The 24,423-nt window shown below is 39.7% G+C and overlaps 1 protein-coding gene across 1 annotated transcript; it reads right to left on the minus strand.

The window, feature by feature from the left end:
• Positions 1-4,920: 4,920 nt before the first annotated feature.
• On the minus strand, positions 4,921-24,071 carry MRPS31 (mitochondrial ribosomal protein S31). The gene is made up of 6 exons (XM_009577569.1): positions 23,779-24,071; positions 22,959-23,117; positions 16,992-17,138; positions 13,782-13,855; positions 9,577-9,720; positions 4,921-5,166 (listed from the first exon to the last, which is right to left on the minus strand). The coding sequence occupies exons 1-6, from the start codon at positions 23,913-23,915 to the stop codon at positions 4,955-4,957; spliced, it is 873 nt and encodes a 290-aa protein (XP_009575864.1). The 5' UTR covers positions 23,916-24,071; the 3' UTR covers positions 4,921-4,954.
• Between the last annotated feature and the right edge of the window lie 352 nt (positions 24,072-24,423).

Below are 24,423 nucleotides of genomic sequence, written 5' to 3' on the forward strand. Positions count from 1 at the left end.
CTGGCAGCCCAGGGGAACCTCAGCTGGCCCAGAGACGCCCAGGGCACAGTAGTCCCAGGAGAGGCTGGGCAGCGCAGGGGCATGGAGAAGCCCAGCCTGGCTGGGGAAGCTCCCTCCCACACGGGGCCAGACCTGGGCTTGGGTCAGCATCTCCACCACCACTGCCAGCGCTTCAGAGAATCGTCTTCCATGGAAAAACTCCTCTGTTGCTGACATCCATCTGAATGCACCTCGCAAGGCATTAAAAAGTTTCTCTGACAGGCAGGGACTGCTGCGCAAAAGAGCTAAAAGGTGAAGGGGAACTCCCTTGGGTTGGACGCCATGTCCTGGTTTCTTTGCAGGGTCACAGCTCATTGCTCAACATTGCAAGACCACTTTCTGTATGTAAAGAAACAAAGCAAGCTTTGGGTACCGCATGCCAGCAGTTCTCCAATACATGACTTGACCCAATCGCCCTCACATCCTTCCTGCCACCCAGGCTGGCCCTTCTAGTTGTTCTTCAGGCTTCCAGCTTTTTTTTGAGTAAAATATAGAGCACTTTGTTGCACAAGTGCAATATTGCATATTACGCATATGCAACTCGTCCCCAAGGGAGTAAGGGCACCTTGATATGAGCAAAGCATTGCCCTTTTTTGCCAGAAGCTCTTCTCCCATTTCGGGGTGTCACTCGCACCCCTCCTTGGACGCCAACGCTCACCATGTCGTTCCTCCACGGGTGACACATTCCAGAGCACAATCAAACCTATTGTGCAGCTCTAAAACAGTTTTTGCTTTAATCTGCCAGGGGGAACAGCACAAGGATTTTATATCTAATCCAATAAATCTACACTGACATCTTGTGGAGATCATGAGACCAGAAACCCACAGCCTCTCGGCAGGGTGGGATTTACACCCTTGCTGCGTCCTGCTGGACACCATCGCAGCAGCAGCCAGACTTCCCAAGGCACCCGCAGGTGTGTCCATGGTAAAAACCAGGCCCTGCAATCTCAGAAGTCATCGTTCTCGGTCCACGAACATCGTTTTGCTAAGTGATCCTCACAAACCCAACTAAAACAAGACTATTTACTTTTAAATCCTCACTGAAAACAATACCATGGCCCCTCTTGCATAAATGCCGTGATGCTTCAGGCTTCTCATCAAAGCACAAGCTTCCAATGAGGAGCTATTTTCATGCTGGAATTTTATTATCTCTGTAAGTACTGGAAGAAAATGGACCTGAGTAGCACTCCAGGACTCCTTTAATGTTCCTCTTCATCTAAAAATACATGGTTTAAGCAAAAACTGCCTGCAGTTTGGGAACATGTGCAAGATTTTCCTCCCTATTCACCCCATTCATTTTAGCTCCTCTGCCAGGTCAGAAGGGTTAAATTAAGCCAGTGCCATCTTTCTTCCAGTGCTCGGGTAAGTGTTCAAGGAGTACAACCCCCTGTTAGGCACAGGCCACATCAGTGCCGCGGCATAATTGCTTGGTAGGGGTTAACGCCAAGAGCTGAAATCCCAGCACAGACAATCTTGCAACCAAACCATAGAATCATTCCTCCAGCTTCTTCCTAATACCACGCTGGGGAGCAAACGCTCACGCTTGCTCCATAGTGGGGGAAAAAGTGGTTCATCGAGTCTGATTTCCAGCAAACCATTCATATCAAATAGGTTTGAGAAGACCAAGGGTGCCATCAGATGTCAAAGGCAAGGTTTGGTCTGGCGTAACACCCAAGGGGCTGGCATTTACACCTCACTGAGATCCCCTGCATTAATACAATAAGTTATCCAGCCTTTCATTGGGTTTTCACCCTACTCACTCCTGTCCTTCCCTTCGGGCAAGGGACCATCCCCAAGAAGTTTGTTTTTTTCCAGCCCAGTTTTGGACCTGCCCAGTTAGGGGTGGGGAGACACGGAGCTGGGTTCAAACTGGGTTGTGAGCAAGTGCTTTGGATTTAACTTAACTTAACGTCGATAATCAGTTTGACCCTTGGCGGGGCAGGGCAAGATCGGCCCTTGGGAAGCAGAAATAAAGAAGTTACAGGGACAGAGACAGGCAAGTAATAAATGTTATTGAACACTTTTACAAACCATATGGGCTCCTTTCATTCCCTCGCTTCCATCGCTCTGCCAACACTGAGCCACAGCTCTCTGCCAGGTCTTCTATCTGTGCCAGTGCCTCCGTCTCCTCCGAGACAGCCAGAGGCCCTCTGGAACCACTGCGGTAGCACCAGATGGGTGGAAAATGGAGACTACCCAGGTGTGATGGAAAGGAGGGGAAAAGGAGCTTGGACTTCTTCATGGTGTAGCAGCCAACCTGGGGAAGCCATGACCATCACTCACAGTGCTATCAACAGCTACCACCGTCGCCAACGTTCCCTGCAATTATGGCTCTGGGTCAGTCTGCTCCATCTTCTCGCTCTTCTCAGGGCAGCATCAACTGCCCCAGCCCCACCAAAGCCAGACAACCTTCCAATGCAGGTGTCGTGGAGGTATAGCATTAGCAGTGCATTAATGAGACCTCCGCTTCATGCATAAAGAAGGAAATGTAAGACCGCAGAACATAATAAACACTATTTTGCCTTGGACAGATCCTAATGCTGAGTCCATTAAGTTACACGTAATACCACCTAACCAGTTACGAGAGTGGGAAAACCAACCATTGTAAGAAAAACCTGAATGACTCCAGCGTTGGAATTGCTACCTGCAGCACTGGCTCCACTCTGAACAACGGCACGCAGCTTTTATCCTTTGGGCTGCAAAAGAAAAGGGGTGATTTTTATGCTTTTAAGTGACTAATCTATAAGCAATGCTTTGAATTCCTGCAAGCCTACTCCCTTGGGACTACCAAGAAGTGTACACCCCAAAAAACCCACACACACAAAAGCCCTGTCACTTGGGCTTTGAGCAATCCCAGTAAGCACCTATACGTATGTGCAACTAGGTCTGATTATTCAAATCCTGTTGCCTAGTATTAACTCTCAAATCTATATTTAAGCATCTAAGTAGGAATTACTACAGCTTTCCAAAGATCCTAAGCACCAAGAGCTCTTGTTAAGGGCTTGTCGAAATACTGATCTCCTGTTTAAATTGTAACATTCACCTTGCTCCCAGTGCTGTGAAATTCAGGACTTTCATACACAGCTAATGCTCCCGAACCTCTTCCAGTAAGAGCCGAGCTTGTGAGCGTCCTTTCTTTCGTATCAAAACACAGGTTAAATGCAAATACACAGAGAAGCTATTTCTAAAAGCCCGCAGTGAATTCGAAGTCACTGTACCTTGTTCTAGAAAAGGCTTGGAATACAGCAGAACACAGGCTGTGCATCATAGTTTGGTAGAAATTTGGGAAGAATGGTATTTTTGAAAACGTATCTAGGCATCGAACCAAAAATTAAAACTATCCTAGTACTAGATTGAGGTACTTTGATATAATTCTCACTCTCTCCATTCCAAAGCCAGGAAGCCTCTGAAAATTTCTGCAGAATTTGAACCCTGCTGTTCTTGCTACTAGAAAGTCAAAAAGGTGCTTTTCCCTTCCACAGCCCGAGTCTTGCCCTTTGCCAGACAGGCAAACTCACATCCTGCAGATGAGCAAAACACAGCCACAATATTCCAACTCATAGAAAAAGGCCAACTCTTTATTTTTCATTTGCTTTCTTGTAATTCTGATTTAAAAATCAGTTTGCATATGAAGCCAGTGTTTTACCTTCATTCCATAACTTCCTCCTTCCTGCTCAAGTTATGAGGAAATGTGAGAAAAAGATAGGAGCATATTTATAGGGCCAATAGCTGATGAAGTGGTTGGAGTGAATGCGAGAGAACAAGGAAGAAAACAATATGAGGCTGGAAACCCTCTGGAAAGTTACGCAGCGAGACGTAATCCAGGATTTTGAATGACCGAGTGAGTAATTCCGGATGAAAATTTAACAAAGGATAACTGAAGTAAAATATATTGCAACTGCTTAATAGATACGAGGGACCATACACATTTAATTTGAAGAAAGGATCATCTAGAAAATACGAAGTTACTTCACCAACACCAGAGGACGAGACAGAAAACAGCAGTGGCATCATGCGACAGTGATCTGTAGGCGACAAGTCTCCTTGCCAGCAATGTCAAGTCCTCTTTCTAGCCCTGCAGATGCAGGAGATAAGGCCTCAGCTCCAAACATCATAGTAATCATAAAACTGCTTGCTCTAATGAAACGGAACTTTATGGATTACTTGACAACATTTTTAAACAACAGATACTGATGGGAAGTTGGTCAAAAGCTTCAAAATGGATGTATGGGTGGTAGGAGAGACTTCTCCTATTATTCTGTATAACTCACCAGTATTATGCTGTGCACACATCTCAGGAATACAATAGCCTTTCACTGAGCAGATGAACTAACAAACATTCAACACAAATGACTTCGTCACTACCAAAAATTTTAAAAAGAACCAATAAAGATAATTAGTGAAAGGAGGATAGAAAAGACTAGTACCATCCAAATACCAGTGTATTTAATGAATTAGCAAAAAGAACTGTTACTATCTCAGTAACAGCTTTTCAAAATTAGAGCTGTATCAGAAGTTTTTAAAAATGAAAGCACTGCAAGTTTTCGAAAATGGGAAAGATGATCAAACCCGTCAAGACACGTACCAAGTGTGAAGGGTGTAGGAAGTGGAATTAGACCTAATGTTTTTCATGGTCAAAAGATTAGTTTCAAATTTAAAAGACAACAATTTTGATAAACTAAATTTTAAATGCACATTCTACAAAAGCCGTACTTTTCAGTTCCTTCTTTTGTTGTCAAAAAATATCTACATATACATGGACATACACACATGGAAGTATGACCTTTCAGTTTATTATTCAAAACACAACTTTCAGGTCACATGATTACTTTGCACTGACAGTATTTCCATCATAAGAAATCATCAGTTTTGACATAATGATTCTTCATTTCAAGGTTAAGCACTTTCCCAAGTCTCAAATCTCTTGAAGAAATTCCTTCTTTTCCTCAAAATACTTCTGAAACCACTCAATATGTTCAATCTTCTGTTTAACACTGAGGTACGGGTTTTTTGAAAGCCCACAGATGACTAGTTCCATGAAGTGGCGAATAGGTCCTTGCTTGGGAAAGTCTTCGAGGTGTTTCTCCAGAAAGATATGTTCATGAAATTCAGCATCATCTTCCATCCCTAACAGAAGGGACAAAAAAATGACAAAGTTATTATTGTAATATAACAGCAAATTTAACAAAGTAAAAAAGGATATAGTTTGCAAATAATCTTAAATTAGTAAAATTAATGGTTCTGTGCCTTTTAATTCTTTTGCACAGTGAAGTCAACCACACAGAAGTGGAAGAAACCGCACAATTTTAAGACATTAATTTCTCCCTCCGCACAAAAAATTTCAGCATATATCATATTCCTGTCTACCATATTAATTCCATTTTATGCTCTCATTTATAAGAATATCTAATATTTAAATCAACTTTCTGGATGGTAATCTCGTTGAAAGCTGATGCTGAGGCAGGAGCGGGGGACTAATTAAAAAAATAAATCAATCTTCTTGCTAAAAACCTGTTTGTACAATATGTGAAAATTTTGATTCATCATGGGTACCACCTTTTAGACTGGGGACACTTTCTTAATAAATTCTTTAAGAAAACACTGATTGCCTAAATTCTGCAGAGGATTACAGAATACAAGCTAGTCTTGAACAAATGAGGCAATCTCATAAAGTATCTAACACTGAACAGCTAACTCACACTTGCATGTTCATTCCAAATTATGGTTTTAACATCCTATTGCTATCAAATGGGCACAGAAAATTTGTTTTTCTAAGACTTTCTGAATCTGTGAGTGTATGCCAATGTAAAAATGTTGTGTATCTCACCAGCTGCTACTTTTAAGTCGTAACCAGCGCAGAAGATGATGCATTCAAAAGCATCCACAGGAACATGGGACAAGGGATTATTGTAGATCTCTAATCAAGCACAGCTCAGATCCTACGGTAAATTTTTGTTCTCTGTCCTGTGGATTTTCTTTGCTGTTGTTCATACTATGATGCTAGCATACACAAGACAAAGGCTCAGAACACAAATTCCTACATACAGAAAAAAGGCTGCTTTCGCAGTTCCCAATTCCAAGATAAAAAAACCAAGGCAAATTGGGATTTGCAATTGAAAGATTTTTCTTCAGTTACATGAAAATTTTTAGTTGATCCCAATTTGCTATAGATTCGGAAATGAAATTTGCACCTTTAAGTAAAAAGTTATTAGAGAAAATATTGCATGTGAACATTTCCAGATGACAAAAATGGGAAGTCTACACCATAAACACAAGTGTACATGTTTTTCTATACTAGCTAGGATATGATATATTATTTGACAACATTAAATCAGGAGTATTAAAATTGAGGTAATTAAGTCATGTCAGTCCTATGCCTTCTCCTGTGTTATGTCAGTCCTCAAAAAAGTAAAGTGCGCATCACAAAAAGAGACCACAATTGCCCAAAGCATCAGAGGCCGAGACCTCTGGTGGGAACTGATTAGATGAGATGTGCTCGCATGACTCCCCCCACCCCCAGCAAGCCATATCTCCTGCTGCATGGGAAGAACAAGCCTGTCCCTCAGCCTCTCTTGCACTGTCCTCAGAAATCTAATTAGAAAGAACATGCGTGGTGGGAGTCTAAAGTAGAGGATTTTCTTTATCAACCTCAAAGCAAGAAGTCACCCACTCTCAATATCCTATTTCCAATCCCCTATGTACTATAAAACAGAAAGTCTGGGGAATTTCTCTAGCTAAAACACTAACCTTTCCAAGACATGACCAACCCTGCCTTAAAGATGACATCTCAAATGCAGATGTCCATCCTTATAGGGAGTGTTGCTGACATGCTATAAAGATGACCAAGTATCCTGATCTAGTGAAAGATGTCCCTACCCATTGCAGGGGGTTTGGACTAGACGATCTTTAAAGGTCCCTTCCAACACAAACCATTCTATGATTCTAGCATTTTTAGAATGAGATAAATCATGCTCTTACAGTAGGTCCCTAGAATAGGCCGAGAATTAGTAAAAGCAAATGCCTCCTAAAACGGTTGTGTAATGTTTGCCACCTCTCTTGGCAAACTGATCCAATGCTTCTCTGCTGGGAATAGCATCTCAGCAAAACAGCCAGAACAGGGCTTGATGAACTTTTGCCTACAGAAGCCATCAGGGGCAACTGAGGCATTAATTTTCTGAGACTTCCATTAAGCCTATCACTTCTGCCGTAACAATCTCTGGCCCACCAGAAGCATTTGCTCCTCAGAAGGAGGTGCTAAAGCAAAGTAGCACCAATAATCTGTACTGTCCTTTTTAATGACTGCACTCCTCAGGATTTGAGTCATCAAGGCATAAATGCACAGAAATAATTTTAAAAAGGGGCAGAAATCAACGTTTTTCCCAACTTTTTCCCATCGCAAGTCATGGAGCAGAACTAAAGCTACTAGAAGCAGAAGAGGCAAGCAGAAAGGAGGAGGAGTGAGAACAATGTTACGCAAGCTATCCTAATGGTTTGCTAATCTGGTAAAAATTAATCAGAGGTTGGAGAGATGGAGAGAAAAAAAAAAAAGGTAGTTTTCTGCCTAACAGTGACTTCAACTGCATCAGATAAGGGAAAGGACAGGCAGGCAGGAGCAGACAACAGGGCAGTCAAGGTGGTGGGGGAAGACTACTACTGGCCGCTGCAGCAAGCCAGTACGTCTAGCCACATCTTCAGATGTTCGCACCAAGGCCAGAGAAGTTTTAAAAATCATGACCTTGCCCTGATGCCTCAAAGCACAGCACAGTGCCTTGGTAAAGCACTCTAACGAGAACACCAGAGATGCTGTGGAGCCAAGAACAACAGTTATAAGCGGTCTTCTTTCTTTTTTATATTTACTTTAAAACCTTAAAGGCTTTCATAATGCTAAAAGTTGAGTATACGTGCTTCCTCAATAGAAAATTTAATTACGCTTATGTTTTTAAAGTCACATGCTTTTGGCATAAAAGAAAAATCACACATTTCTTGATACAGAACAAGCTGAGGTAATGTCCTCCTAATGAGCGAGATGACTGTTACTAAACTGCAAAATTAACAGCACAAAGGGGCATCTTTCCTTTGCAAAGCCACTGAAATTACAGTATGTTGATATAATTGGAGCGAGGTTCTCAAGATTTTAACTGTGCTTTGACATACCTGATCTGATTAACAGCCTGTGGCTGGCAGTTTGATAGGATGAAATTTACTGACTTGATATTTCAACCTGAGAGGTGATAGACTTTGGAATGTTCCACTGGAATTTTCCACATGACTAGTCTTTGTGGACAAATCAATAAAGATTCTTGTTTAAGTATATGTAAAGACTCTTTGTCCGTTCGCCACCCCATCCCAGACAGCACGGTTCCGGCCACATTGCTGCAACAGAAAAACCATTGGCCGCCAAAGACGCCTGGTCCACTTACGGCCCCAGACAGCAGGGTTCCAGCCACATTACAACAACAGAAAAACCATTGGCCGCAGTGGTTTTAAGCTTGCAAAAACATGACTAGAGTATACTCAGATTTCTACATGATGGAACAGATCAATTCTGGGAGCAGTGATTAAATTCTGTGAAGAAATTGCCAAAATAGGATGAGAATAAACATTAAGAAACAATGAACCACATTATGCAATTTGCAACCCAGTACAGGACAGATTTTCAAAGACTCACAGCTTCAGATACTAACCTGGTTTGCTTTCAGTGACTGAATCATTCTAAAGTAGTTCTGTTTGATGTCTTTAAAGTCTTTAAAAAAAACACAGCCAAGCTCTCCCTGCAGTTATGAAGTCCCCTTTCCTCAAGTGTACGCTTACTTTGTGTAGTTGTTCTTCCCTTCCTTAACATTCGCTCGCTCTCTGCTGGCTTAACTTCACAGAGAGCTTTTTTTTTTGGTTTGTTTTAAAATGGTAATAAAAGTAAATACCATGAACAAAGATGTCTAGTTAAGATAGATGCCCAGAGTCAGTGAATATTGTGACTGTTTATTCTTATGAATCAGATAGAACAAAGGGAGCAAACAACTGTTTAACACTCGGCCGGCGCAGATATGGAACTGGCAGATAACTGATTAGGATCCGGCTAGCCACTTGGTCCGAGAGCCACACCAAAGAATAGAATCAGCATTATAAAACACACACAGCAGTTTTAAGATTCCCCATCCTCTGCTAGAAGCTTCTTTAAGAAGTTGCACAGTAAAAGGTATTATGTAATACGCTTGAACTGCCTTTTGGTTTTGAAAGCATCAGGGCTGAGTGAGAAAGGGAGGGGGAGGGAGGGAGCGAGGGAGGAGCTCTCCCCTTTTTGGCAGCAGCCAGTCCTCAGATCAGCCAAACCACCTGCAGGACTTCACCTGAAGAGTGCCAGAACGAGTTCATCTGAAGCATCTCTGATTTGGGACAGTTGGAAAGCTTTATTTGTTTACTATCAAATGCATGACTCATAGCTGAAATACTATGTTAAAACAGTCAAAGGTCATAACATGCTCTAATTCTTAAAAAAGATAAATATAGACAGATAGTAAAAGTTAACAGTGCACATACCAGCTTCATTGTCAATTGGGAACTCCCACAGTATTCCTTCTTTTGTCCACTGGATCATCTCCTCAAAACCGTTTCGGGGAGGCTGTGCAGTTATTGCTGCAATCTCCTTTGCAAATTCCAGATCCCAAATTGTTGGTGAAGATACTAAAAAAGAAATTTTGTAAAGATCTGTCAGCATGCCAAAGACTTGTCACTAGTTAAAACAAAGTCCTTTAACATTTACAGAGTTAAAACAAAGTCCTTTACAGAGACTAGTACTTTCAGCTCTGCATATTTTTTCTACATTAGATGCCAGCATCACCTTTCTCAAATAAGAATTCTCTGTTGAAATGCAAGTCCATTAAATTCTCAAATGCCTAGTGAAAACGTATTCTGAACTCCGAGGGGACAATTTATTTTTGAGCCTTTCACACAGAGCAGGAAGTTAATTTTTCCACAATCTTTTTCTCCTTTTTGTCTTTCACAAATTGTACATACGACAAACTCTGAACTTGACTGGTGCACTCTGCTAAAGGAATCTTGCTTATTACAGGAGTTTTCAGGTACTTCACAACTATACTCTCCTTCAGGGAGACAGCTCAATCTACAAATGATGGCAATTCCTTTCCCCACACTCGTAAGTTTTTGTTTCTTGAGCTTGAGAAATCCTGATTTCCTATTCTTCTCCCACAGTCAAACAGGCCCTTTAGGGATGCATCTTTCCCGATGCATATAATTTTTTTTTTTTTTTTTTTTTTTAAATCAAAGTGTACTCATATGGCAGCAGAGTTACTCTTAAGGAGCTCCTGCCCCTCCACCCAGGAGAACTGGTCATGAGCCCAGACTGAACCGCATCGCTGAAGTGAAGGGAACAAGCTGTTACCACAGGACAGGGAGGAACCACTGGGAGTGCCTCGGGCTGCTGTCTCATGAGCTGGCCTAAGTCACACTCCCCTTTGTTTTCTTGTCTCCCCCTGTTATCAATTCACCCTAAGCTCCTTGGAACAGAGAACTTGATGTGAATTCAAACGTTACAGTCCATTTGAAGTGGATCATGGCCAACCAGCTATTATTTTACTACTCGTAAGTGTAAGTATTTGAAACTAAGATACAATTTCATCTTTGGCTCAGTGGCTTACAACTCAACTGCATTTAAAAAAAAAATCCCCCCCCTTCTTTAAGGAAAAACAAAATGAAAGGGCAAACAGTATTTTTACATACCAAAAAGTGTTTTCATTTTTTGTGTTAAGTCAGAAGATACTTCTTCAAATTATTTCTTGCTTAGCAGGGAAATTTCCAGAACTATACTCCCTAGCTGCCTACTTTGATTTGAGGGATGGAGGCAGGAATAAAATACAGATAAAAGACAACATGAGAAACCATACCAGAATTAAATTATTGTCCACATCTTAAAGGATACATTCTAAGAATGTGCTACTAATAAATCTTCTTACAGAAAAGAGCAGAAACTCATTTTTTCAAGCTTACAGTAAAGGTGATAAACATTATATTTTCACCTCTGTGAAACAGAAAATAATACTGATATTTTATGTTAACAGTTATGAATAATTTTTTCAGAATGTCAATTTACTTCCCAGTTAACATTCAGGTTTTCAAAATAAATATTCAATACATAACACAGAACTTGCTTTTCTGTCATGTATAAAACAATATTTTAACTCATTATCTCCACTAATATGAGCCAAGAAAGTGAAAGCAAATGAATCAAGGTATCAAGTATCACACTGGTATTTCCCAAGATTAACGGAAAAAATTTTTTTGTCATCAGGCTTAGTCAGTAAGCCAAGTAATAAGCTTCCTGGCTTAGAATATATTGTAGATTTCCTCAAAGCTACCTGGAATCAAACAAGGAAACACCACATATAAACCTGAAAGAAGCTTACTTCTTAATATCTAATTACAAATCCAATAAAGTCCACTTGCTGTCTTACACAATTTGTGCACATTCCAGCTTTGTGTTTAAAAAAAAAGTATATCTCAACTTTTTATCTAGGGTGACTACTATGTGCCGCATTGTACTCATGCAAAAAAGAAAGGTTAAATTCTCACTATTTTACCTGAGTAAATTTGATTCAACTCCAATGCCAGTTACTTGAACATCACATTTGTCAAAATAGCTAAAAAAATGCTTCATCGTTCATTATGTTTTTATATGTAAAACTGACCAATCTTGAGAAAATTGGCAGTCTTAAAAAAAGGTGAATTGAATTCCATTCTAATAAGCAACTTTCATAGTCCACCACAAAGGTGGCTGCATTCAGAAAGCTCACAGCTACTTGAAAACATGCAAATAGCACTATCTGATATTTTACTAAGATATTATGTAAATAAATTAATTTCTCCCTGCAGTTTCAAGTGTAAAAAAAAGGAGAAAACTACTCAGCTAGAATCTGACAAAAACTAACAGTCCTACTCTTGAAACAGAAACAAATAAGAATAATTTTCTAAGATATCAGAGAGGAATACTATTTCTTCTGCAGCTGCTGGCTTTACATATAGTTCTAAGTCACTACACTGGAATAAAGACTTTTCTTCCAAAGGGCCTCAGAATAGCTTAGGGAAATCAGCGTACTAAACATCACTGCTACCAACGCGCAGTTTCATTGTTCAGAAAGAAAAGTGAGGGAGGGAGTTCTTTACATGACTTGCCCATATTCACACACTCTTAGCTAAAACGCAGCCTGTCGTAAAGCTAAGTCTTCATGCGTGAAAGCTATTCCCCTTATATGGCATTAAGACGTTCCTGCAGAACTGTGCCATTCAGTGAATATGAAGGTGGGTCATAGCTGTTTTGCCGTTGTTTTTTGTTTTTATCTTACTTGAATTTTGGTATGTGTATTTGGTGGATAAGGGAATGGTCACATCCAGAAAGTAGTGGTCAACGGCTCAATGTCTGGATGGAGATCAGTGACAAGCAGTGTCCCTCAGGGGTCTGTATTGGGACCAGTACTGTTTAATATCTTCGTCAATGACATAGACAGTAGGATCGAGTGCACCCTCAGCAAATTTGCAGATGACACCAAGCTGAGTGGTTGAGACGCCTGAATGGGATGCCATCCAGAGGGACCTAGACAAGCTCAAGAAGTTGGCCTGTGTGAACCTCATGAGGTGATTCTGCCCCTCTACTCTGCTCTGGTGAGACCCCACCTGCAGTACTGCATCCAGCTCTGGAGCCCTCACAGACATGGACCTGCTGGAGTGGGTCCAGAGGAGGGCCAGAAAAATGATCAGGGGGATGGAACACCTCTCCTGTGAGGAAAGGCTGAGAGACTTGGGGTTATTCAGCCTGGAGAAGAGAAGCCTTCGGGGAGACCTTATTGTGGCCTTTCACTTAAAGGGGGCTTACAGGAAAGATGGCGGCAACTTTTTAGTAGGGCCTTGTTGCAATAGGACAAGGGGTAATGGTCTTAAACTAAAAGAGGGTAGATTTAGACTAGATATAAGGAAGAAATGTTTTACAACGAGGGTGGTGAAACACTGGCACAGGTTGCCCAGAGAGGTGGTAGATGCCCCATCCCTGGAAACATTCAAGGTGAGGTTGGACGGGGCTCTGATCTAGTTGAAGATGTCCCTGCTCACTGCAGGAGGGTTGGACTAGCTGACCTTTAAAGGTCCCTTCCAACCCAAACCATTCTATGATTCTAAACATACATAAAGAGCTTCACAGTACGTAAAGCAAGGTGTTGTTTGTCAGCCACTTACAGGATCTTTCAAGCTACATATACAACACTAAAAAACAGAAGTAATAGAATTGGGGTTTTTTCTACCCTGCTTATGCCTAGCCACCTGTAAAGCACGCTTGTTTCCCTGGGATCAGAGCCTTGTGTTTCTTTGCCATAAAATGAATGCAGGAAGTTTGCAACTTGACCAAATAAGCTACTGGAGCCAACACACCCATTCTCCAGGCTGGTTTTACACTCACAGAGCAAAAGAAGAAAGACTGGACTTAGTGACAAAAAGCCAGTTTTATCCTTCAAGTTCAGTAACAGAATGTCGTGATTAGTACAGAAAACATTAATCTATTACACTGCATGGAAGTTTTGCTTACTGAAAATCAGAGTTTCATTAAAGTATTCATTTTTTTATAGGTCTGAAAGCAGGAAGTTAACGGATCATAAGTCTCCTTCACAACAGTGAATCTCTTGATATACTAAAAATTCAGAACTTGGCTTCACTGGGTTTTTCATTATTGAATTTCCACTAACCTGTTTTCAGTGCATTTTCTGTTTCTGTAGAAGCCTTGGTGAATATATTAAGCCTCCTTCCTACTTTGAGACTTCTATAAACAAGAAAGAAAAACGCTATTTAGTATTTCACAACACTGCACAACATTGCCAGATAACAAATTTAAAAGCACAAAATATTCTCATGAACTAACAGACCTCTGGAGAAAAAAAAAATGAGATAGTGACTCTCACTAAATCCTCAGGCTTTTAACCAGAGAAAGTGTTTATGACTTTATTATTCGCCTGTAACAGAGGTTCCCAAAACATTTCTATGTGAAAGAATGAGCATAAATCAAACATTATCTTTGCAGTCATTTTTTACTGAAATATTTAGGAATCTGAACAAAGCTAAATAGTATCAAACCACAGTACTCAAGCAATTTTACAAAGTTGCAACTAAGAAGTGAATCTGGTGATTTGGGTTTTTTCCCTGTAAAAAATATTGCACAATCCAGGAAGAGAAAAGGCAACAGCTAAATCAAACAATTCCTGCTTTATGACATAAATAGCCTTTTTGGAAGATTACACAGCCACCTTCTCTGCCATATGGCAAACACTCAAAGTATATCTGTATGATATATTTTAAATAGCATCACCCTGATGCTCTCTCTTCTGAATATAAAAATATTTCACTCTGACCATCTATTTTTAATCGTATTTATCTTTAGCATAAGCCTATACTAAAAACTAAAAATTTTTAAAAATCCAAGAGTTCAATAAGTAATCAAAATAAATTTTCTTATAAATGGAAACAAAGAAAAACTAACATCTTTACTGTACAACACACTTAACTTTAGAACAAATGACACTCTTAATCATACAATCTTCCAGGCTTCCACTGAAATTCTAATAGTTCCTATGTTATGTTATTACACATTCACTGTTACCCTGCCCTTCCGGACCTTAAAATTTCACCTCTCTGGATTTACTGCAGATTTCTGATGGCCACAACTACTTCTGCAAACCTGCTCTTGTCATATTACATTTTACTGATGTAACTACCCTGGATCTATTTCAGCACAGAGCAATCTAATTACAAAGCCTTAAAAGAATGTTGATTTAGGACTGTATTTTCCTATCTGTGTGTAACTCCCAATAACATTGGCTGAAGATACAAGCATGACTTGGAAGAACATTTAATTTAAAATGACTAGTTCAAATCACTATAAAGCAACATCACTCATTTCATTGAAATCTACTAACTAGCTCTAAATTTAGATATTCTTCCTAACCCATTCTTTTCATATTATGAATAGGTAAGTATACCCGTTAGATTTTCAGGGATGCAAGAGGAAACTTAGGACTGAAAGTAAAGACAGTTTGCTCATTAGAGGGATTTTAAAAACTATTTTAAGGTACTGTTCCTGAAGTTATATACCAAGTACAGTTTCATCACACAAAGAAAGCAAGACAGCTTGTCAGATATCATAAATTTAATAAATGTTCTCAAACGTAAAGTGAATTTCACTCACTTTGCAGTGTGTTAATAAATGAAAAGTTTAGCTAAGATATAAAATAATACACACTGTACAAGCATGTATAGTGTATATATATATAAAAAATAATACACACTGTACTGTAATAGCTCAGGTTTTCAGTTTATACTCCTAGATCATATTACTTCCATTCTTTCAAACTTTGAAAACCTTTTAATCCAACACCTTAACTAACATAGTTCTCATAGTCAGTCAAGAATCATAGCCTAATAACAAAATTACTTTCATGTGACTACCAACTCTGTCTGATAATTATCCCGAGATTAAAAATATCTGTAGAGCTATTCAGCAACTGGTAATGAAGTCAGTTCCCTTGCTCCTCAAACCAGCAGCTTATAGCTGAATGAAAATCCCAGGACAGAAATATCTAAGTCAGGAGGGCTTGGTCTAGAACGTTGTTCCGCTTCCTCCCTTCAACTTCCATTACAAGAAGCCCCTCTTGCACTTTCTACAAGCTTTGCAACAGGAAAAGAAAATACTGCTTGACTGCCTTGTAACATTGAAGAGGCCCAAGAGATACTTCCCTAACACACCTTAACAGTTTGGTAGTTCAAGAACAAGGAAGTTACTCAGAACTATTTCAGCACGCAGGCTAAGTTCTTCTAATGACTGCCTGTAGCCACTTCTTTGAGGTTTTTGTGTGATCTACATGGCTTAATGCATATGTTACAATTTGTTCCTTATGGGAAGTCACAACTCTCTGTTTATGATATACTGAAATAGATGTCTCGGCCAAAGAGGGCAGAATATTGTACATCTACTCACCCATAAATTTATGCTTTTTTTTTTTCTTAGTTATCCAAATTCTGCCTTCAGCATTATCTATCTAAACACAAACGAATCCCTCAACTTCCAGCCCCTAACCCCAAGAAAAGGGGATTAATTTGCAAATTAAATTAATGATTAGAGAAGTTAATCTTACTAACAACTGAACTGCTGGAGAAAGAATACACTAAGAAGGAACACGATGATGCGCTGCCACGGGAAAATCAAAAGACTGCAGACAAGAAAGCATAGCTTACAGGAATAAAAAAAAAAAATTTAAGAGCACTCCTTAGTTCATTAAGAAATAGACTGGCCACATAACCAGCAGCAAAATAAATTTAAGGACTACCCTGAAATCATCATTAAATTATAAAGTTAATTTCATAGACAATTATAATGTCACAGACAATAGGGAACTCAATTACAGAATGACTTATCAGTTGCACCAAGGTGGTAAAAAAAAAAAAAAAAAAAAAAACTTTAAAATCTCTTTAAAATCCCAACAGAATGGATGAAACTTTTCTAAACATAGAACATTTATCGAAGTTTTCCAGTAGATGAAAGTAAGCCTTCAAAGACTCCATTTCCCAGAAAGTTAAGAAAATTATATAAAATTGTATTATGCATAAGTGAGAATAACTTAAACTAATTAAAACAAACACAATTATGTTTCAGCACCAAGTATTTTTAATTATCTAAAATTTAATATTAAAAAGTGCACATTATTTGATTAGCTGGTTAACATTAACTAATGTGTTCTCACAGAAGTTTATTTCAATGCTAATAGCAATTTTTTTAAAAAATACTTAACTTCTTTAAGCTCTGAAGTATCATGGTAACTTGAATACGTACAATTAAATCTAAAATATTACCCCTTAGTAATTTTTTTGTACACTCCTTCTACTGGAAAGGAACACAACACAAATACCTTCTGGAGTCGAAAGACTGAGGTGACAATCTTCCAGGCTTGATTCTTTGACCATCCTCATCCAACTCCAAGGAAATGCGATTTGATATCCTCACACCTCTCTGAGCTGGGGACTGCCTTTTAACTGCCATTTCTGAAATAACGTTGCTGAAATTAAAAACATGAATGTAAAAACTCAACAAATCAACAAAGCAAGGAAGTTTGTCACATGTATTAACCAGAAACTCTACTCTCCATTGTTTTCATAAGCCTCTATAGGACAGAATTACACATTCCTCACAAAATACACCCATTTTTAAGTCATCAAACATTCAAGTCTTACTTTTTAAATCACCTCAGTTGTTATATTGTATATAGATGAAATTAAAAGTGCTATTTTAGCCTACTAAATCTACAACGAATGCTTTCTTTGAAATTATTTAGTTTCCAACTAAAAGAAAAATTTCATGTATCTGCATACCAATATTCACAGAGTACGCTAGGTATGTTTTGCTCAAGTGAATGAGGAATTACTCTGGATACAAGGAATACGCTTAAATAGGGAGGTAAAAATCACCAGTTTTTTGGACAGGAACCAACACAGGGACAGAGCTGGGCTGCTGCAGACCAAAAGGAAGCTTGTCTTCACACATCAACTGACATCGGTCAATCACGCCACCCTAATAAGTAGGTCACCTTTCCTGATCCACTGCAATCTGTTGCATTGCATAATCATATTACAGCATTAACAGACCACATCTTCCTTCATAATTCTGTAGTCAAAGTCATACGTGAAGAACGAATGTTCTGATCTCTTCCGGCGCGGTTTGCAGCTCATTCGAACGCAAAGGGCAAAACACACCACCTTTCTGCCTCCGCCGATTAGTCCCCTTAACCGGTAAGTCTGTTGGTTGGTAAAGACCAAGCTGATAATTCTTCCTCGCAGCTATCCTCTCTTCCCAACTGCTTCCAGTAACACGCAGTCATCCAAAATTGCAGTGGTCAAGTTTTAAGAGAAAAATATGGTCTCAAAAAAAAAAAATAGGCCAAGTCAAAAATACTGCATATCCATTTTATGAAAATCTGAATGAAGTTCAAACTATGTTTTTGGTAGGTTAAGTCAAAAGAGATTCTATTAACAAGAACGAAATACTGGTGGAAATTTGTAAAAGCCAATTGCGACAGCAACACAGTAGGATTTTCTCTTTGGTCTTAGATGTGGTTTCGAATGGCAGAAGAAGAATAGCATAGCACTTCAAGTACCTACTCTGAAAGAAATGCATCTGAAAACAAGTTTTAAATCATTTCATTTTAATCTTAAATAAAAAACAATCTCAGATTAGTTTTGCATATCTCACACTAGAAATTACTCTATTAAGTGCCTACTGGCATTAGTCAGCTGGTGTTGGGCCAGAGACTTGACACACTTCTGAGTGTCACGGGGACATAATTCCTAAGGTCAGTCACACACAGCGCAGCCCAACTGCTTGGCTTGGCTGCGACCTACAAGGCTGGAGTGTTCCTGTGCTAAAGGGGGATCAGGCTTCCTCGGAAAAGCTCTTCTCACAGCCGACCTTGATTTATTTGTGGCTTTACACAGTAGGTCTGGACACACTCTGCTACCAAGCTCTCAGAACATGCAGTCAATGGTATCATTCTCACTGGAAGGTCCTAATGTCATCCCATCACTGGTATATGAACATTTCTGGCAGCAACATTCATCACTCCATCATTAAAAGTGACCCTGTATTAACTGAAAATAAAACTACAGATGTTTTAAATGCCTTTTGTAATGAAAAATATCAGATTACAAATTCATACGACAACCCCAGTGTACCTACAGTGGTTAGATATTACATGATATTACCTCATGTCACAACATGAGGTTAAAAAAATATGCTCCTAGATACTTCTGCTTTCCAGAGATGGGAAGAGGTAGAGCTTTTGTAACAAGCACAGATTCTCTCTCCTTCCTGATCACCAATCAATAATTATAACACTAAAAATGGAGACCTAAGAAGCTTTGGATATACTTTAGCCTAAGCTCTGAATTACTTTACTACTTCTTCACCCAAAACAGGAGCTGAAATTTCAACTTGTAGTGCTGCTGATTCTATTTTGGTATAGTGCTGTTGTAATTTCCACTGAGTGAAACTTCATCCCACACTGAGAAAAATAAATTCCTGTATCGTTAATATTTTCCCCTCCTGGTGAACGCGCTGTCCTCATGCTGTCTACAAAACAAGGTGATGAGACGCCTGCATACAACAGTGACCTCTGGAGGCCATGCCACAATCCTGGAAAAAAAATGAGTACGAACCAAAAGATCCAGACAATATACAATTTATTTCATACCCTCATAAATCTCAAGAGCAGTACCCCGATTTTTTGCAGTGGAGCTTCATATGGCTCTACTGGTTGTGAAGGTATCTCATTTTTAAATAGTTTTAAATGACAGAGGAATATATATTGGCTTTTAAAATGTGTCAGTATACTGAATGCAAAACCTTTATGGGAAAAAAAAGAAAAGTTAAACTGCCCGTATTCTCTTGTTGTCAAATAAAAATCAACACAAAATAATCATGTATGAATAAAAGTAATTGCTTTCTAATATATTAAAAGCATTTTAGTGCCTTCTGCTGGACTTCTTAAAATCAACAGTTTTAACACTGATCAGAAAGCCGAAAGTACCACATTAATCTCAGAGTCTAACTGTGAAAGGTTACTATTAACCAAGTTTTCAGTCATGAAAATCAGCAGGAGTTGCCGGTCTTTCTACAAAACTCATCCATTGATAAAGTTTCAAACTGTTACCTAACTATTAAGGAAGAAAACAGAACTTTTACTGTTTAATATCTTCATCAATGACATAGACAGTGGGGTCAAGTGCACCCTCAGCAAATTTGCAGACGACACCAAGCTGAGTGCTGCGGTTGACAGGCCTGAGGGACAGGATGCCATCCAGAGGGACCTGGACAAGCTCAAGAAGTGGGCCTGCGTGAACCTCATGAGGTTCAACAAGGCCAAGTGCAAGGTCCTGCACCTGTCAGGGCAACCCCTGGTATCAATACAGGCTGGGGGAAGAAGGGATTGAGAGCAGCCCTGCCAAGAAGGACTTGGGGGTGCTGGTGCATGAAGAGCTGGACATGAGCCAGCAATGTGCGCTTGCAGCCCAGAAAGCCAACTGGCTTCATAAAAAGAAGCATGGCCAGCAGGTTGAAGGAGGTGATTCTGCCCCTCTACTCTGCTCTGGTGAGATCCCACCTGCAGTACTGCATCCAGCTCTGGAGCCCTCAGCACAGGACAGACATGGACCTGCTGGAGCCAAAGGGGTCCAGACGAGGGCAACGAAAATGATCAGAGGGATGGAACACCTCTCCTGTGAGGAAAGGCTGAGAGACTTAGGGTTATTCAGCCTGGAGAAGAGAAGCCTTCGGGGAGACCTTATTGCGGCCTTTCACTTAAAGGGGGCTTACAGGAAAGATGGCGGCAACTTTTTAGTAGGGCCTTGTTGCAATAGGACAAGGGGTAATGGTCTTAAACTAAAAGAGGGTAGATTTAGACTAGATATAAGGAAGAAATGTTTTACAACGAGGGTGGTGAAACACTGGCACAGGTTGCCCAGAGAGGTGGTAGATGCCCCATCCCTGGAAACATTCAAGGTGAGGTTGGACGGGGCTCTGAGCAACCTGATCTAGTTGAAGATGTCCCTGCTCACTGCAGGAGGGTTGGACTAGCTGACCTTTAAAGGTCCCTTCCAACCCGAACTATTCTATGATTCTATGATTCTTTTCAGCATATAATACAAAACATCACTTATATTTCCAGGTAGAAGCAAGTTAGTTCACAAAGCTGCCTCAGGGAGTAGAAATTGCCAAATCAAATCAGAGCAAGCCAGCTACGACACTCCTAGCCAACCAAAAAGACTGGTTTTGCTTGAGGAAAATGCATTTTTCTAACCATAGTGATTCATCCACAAGCATGTTATAAAATATTGTAATAGCACATCTTAACCCATCGACCAACTATATAGAGGCACTATACAGTTGCAAGGACTTCAGCTTTTAACTTTCTGAAGAATTTAAACTCTCTTTGAACAGAAAAAAGTCTTTTTGCTTAGAGTACAACTTCCTTAGATTCCTTCCTTCTTCCATAGCAGCCACAGCTGGGTAAGCATTTCAGGGAAAGTGCAATGGGTGGTGAGGAGAGCAAGCCCTCATTGCCAGTAGGCAGACCAACCACATTTAGAGAAGAGTACATATACCTTAAGGAATAGATGCAGGCCCATATGAGGTTAGCCACTGCACGTATTAGCTCAGCCAGTATCAGTATAGTCCTCCAACATCTTACTAGGAACTGAAGTAGGTTCCAATTACATTTAAGTTGGCTACCCACAGCCGAAGCCATTATTAAGAGATTTGTGTGCTCTGCTTGTCTAAAAACCCCAGTACAGAGATGGAAAAACCTCACTGGTAATCAGTAGTTTAATGAACATATTCTTTATATAAAATATTCCTTATTTATTCTCCTTATATTAGTAAGTGTCTCCTAGGTTTTTGGTAATACTGCACACAAAAACAAGATCAATGCAGAAACACATCGATTTTACATAAAACAGCCAGACCTCTAACCTTTAAAGCTATTCATTTTGGCTCCAAAGGCCTATGGAGCCTAAGCTTCTGTCAAGTTCTTGAGATCTCCTATATTCAGGCTGAGAGCATGAAAACAGAGCGCGCACACAGCCTTTGGAGATGCTTGCGTGTACTACCTAAAACCATACTTCCTCCTCAAATAGCACAGACTTCACACATTTGGAGAGAATTTCACTCTGCTCTCCACAACTGCCATTAGCACTCTTGGTAGAGAGAATCATGAATACAGGCTAAAAGGGAAACTTGCAGAGTTTTTCCCTTTTTCCCTTCACAACCTCTGAAGAACATGCATTTTGTTTAACAAAGTTATTCACTGAGCATTGTGCTTCCTGATCTATTTGCAACCATCTAACTTGATCTATTTGCAAGCACCTGTCACGTTCTTCCCTAGTTTTCACTCACGTAAAGGGCTGACATCAGCCACAAACATCATTAGTTTGTTGGCTACTCTGCAGTTCGTTGATAAACATACAAAGCAGATCCTTTACTGATTCCTAGAGCAACCTACAAATAATAATTCATGGGTCAAACTTAAATCCTGGTTTGGGACAAATTCATTTTCACAGAATAAATTAAACTAAGATGATAAGCAGCCTGCAGTTCACACGGCAAACAGGCATAAACAGAGGTTTAACATTCCTATTTTGCTGAAGATCCAGTTTTCTATGTAGTTCACCATTTTACCTAGATTTAATGCCTTATTTTCTGAGTAGTTATCTGAATACTAGCTGGAAAAAAAAAAAAAACCAAGAGAAAAATCTGTCTTTAGCCATCACCCAAATAGAGCAGTATGCACAACTGTTTTAGTTTCCAAACAAATGTTTCTCATCTGTTTGAAAGCCACACTGGAAATGGAGTTAAGCCAAGAGATGAGTTTCTTGGGTTGACTGGAAAGTTTTGAAAGGAAGGGTGGAGCTATAAATAGAGCTGCTCTAGTTCAGTTCTGCAGAGCTGTCATGAAAATTCACCAGTCCAGACAGAACGTCTGAAACATTTACAAATCCATCCATTGTATGAGAATTTTGGAAGCCTGAAGGAAAAAAAAAAAAAACCACCCCAAACCTGTTACTTTGCTAGCCTGTCCAAGAAAGTAATGATCCTGGGCAGGAAAACAATTCCATTTCTGCAAAACCATTTTAGAATGAGGATGGCAAAATTTAGGGAGTTTGGTATAACCAGACCAATGGTGTTCCCATTATTCATTAATTCCAAGTATAACCTGTCCAAACGTATCTTTTCAGGCCATCTTTCCAACACAGAACCCAGTCACCTTCAAGATGACATTGCAAAAATCAGAATTTCAAACATTACTGAGAAAATCATTCAATATACACACCGTATGTTAACAGTTCCCCCCTTTTTCTGTTTATCTGTGACTTCTTCGTGTCGTCTTAGTTGTGCAAGTAGTTCTGATTCTGCCTGTTTCTTGTTGAATGGTAGCGAAGATGCGACTGCAGAAGCAGCCTCCACCAGTTCTGGATTTAAAGGCTTGCCTCTGTAAGAGACACAACAGATATGGAAAAGGGAAAAAATAAAAGCCTTAATATATTTAAATTGTCATTTCTGTACTGTCATTTTATGTCTTGATAACTCAGAAGTTACAGTTACACATCATCACAAATGGGGGTGCAAGTGGCCAGAGGGAAGGCTAGGTTTGCCCTATGTTGCACTAATTATCAGCTGCTAAATGACACTGACAAGCTGTTGTACTCAAGTGGCCAAAGACCACACGCAGCACAGACCTGCAAGACTATAAAGGCGATGTGGTGGGGAGCTATTCGCAAGTCTCAACAATCATGATGCCATGCTTAATTTTGGGTTTGGCTTTTTTTTCCCCTTTTTCCTCAGCTTTGTTGTATTTTATCTGAAAAATTTTTTCCCCCTCCTATTAAAATAATTTCCCACAGGCAGCTGCTAGTGCTACCTTTCAAGAGTCTCAGTGCAGAAAAGGTAACATATTGTAGAAAGCACACAACATCTTTTATCCAGATTCTCCCCTGGGACTTACTGCAATCCACATCTACACTACATTCCCTTACAAGACTCTTTTCCATACTTGGAAATGGCATTTGGTGCTTTATTTTGTCCTAGATAATGAAAAAAAAAATTTGGAAAAAAGGGAGAAAACAGGCTAAGAAAAGTTTGTTATACTTTACCGCTGGGCGTCTCCTGTAGTTTTCTGAAGCATACTACCTTCACTGTCCGGGCCTTCCAGCTTGTCTGTGGCTTGCTTTTTGACCTCACGTGTTTTTAACTGTTGGAGTTTCTTCCTGTAGCTCACTTCCACTTTCATATTACCAATAATGTCTAACAACTTCTGCTTTGGTGTTTCTGCTCTACCCTCCTGACTCTTTGATGCCACTTCAGTGGTGCTGTCTTTGGAAGCGGTAGATTCATCTTTCTCAGTAGAAAGCACGCTGCTTGTGCTGAAGAGTTTCTGTATTTTGCTAGATGATATACAAAGATTAAAAAAAAACAATAAATAAATACATAAAAAATCAGAAGTTACAAATAGGGTCCAAGGCTGAATTTTGTAAGCCTACCAAAAAAACCAAAAAACAAAAACAACAACAAAAAAAAACCAGTTACAACTGTCTAGGCCTAACTGAGTGCAAACTGAGTATGTTAAGTGCATGTCAAACATGTACCTTTTGAGTTTTGAGAAGGGCTAGGGCACTACTTAAAACTCTGGATTATTTATGGCTTCTTCATCACAAAAATCAGGTAAACAACTTTATTTCCGCCACAAATAAATTGTGTTTAATCTAGGAACTTAAAACTTTTAAAGTATCCCTGCATTA

This window comes from Fulmarus glacialis, unplaced genomic scaffold (assembly GCF_000690835.1).
Source record: "Fulmarus glacialis isolate BGI_N327 unplaced genomic scaffold, ASM69083v1 scaffold22805, whole genome shotgun sequence".
In the NCBI taxonomy this organism is placed as follows: Eukaryota; Metazoa; Chordata; class Aves; order Procellariiformes; family Procellariidae; genus Fulmarus; species Fulmarus glacialis.

Coding starts and splice junctions, on each gene's coding strand:
- MRPS31 (XM_009577569.1), bottom strand. CDS start 23,915: ATGAAAGTGGAAGTGAGCTACAGGAAGAAACTCCAACAGTTAAAAACA. Junction 13,856..16,991: donor CAGTCTTTCGACTCCAGAAG/GTATTTGTGTTG, acceptor TCTTGTTTATAG/AAGTCTCAAAGTAGGAAGGA. Junction 9,721..13,781: donor AGAAAATGCACTGAAAACAG/GTTAGTGGAAAT, acceptor TTTCTTTTTTAG/TATCTTCACCAACAATTTGG.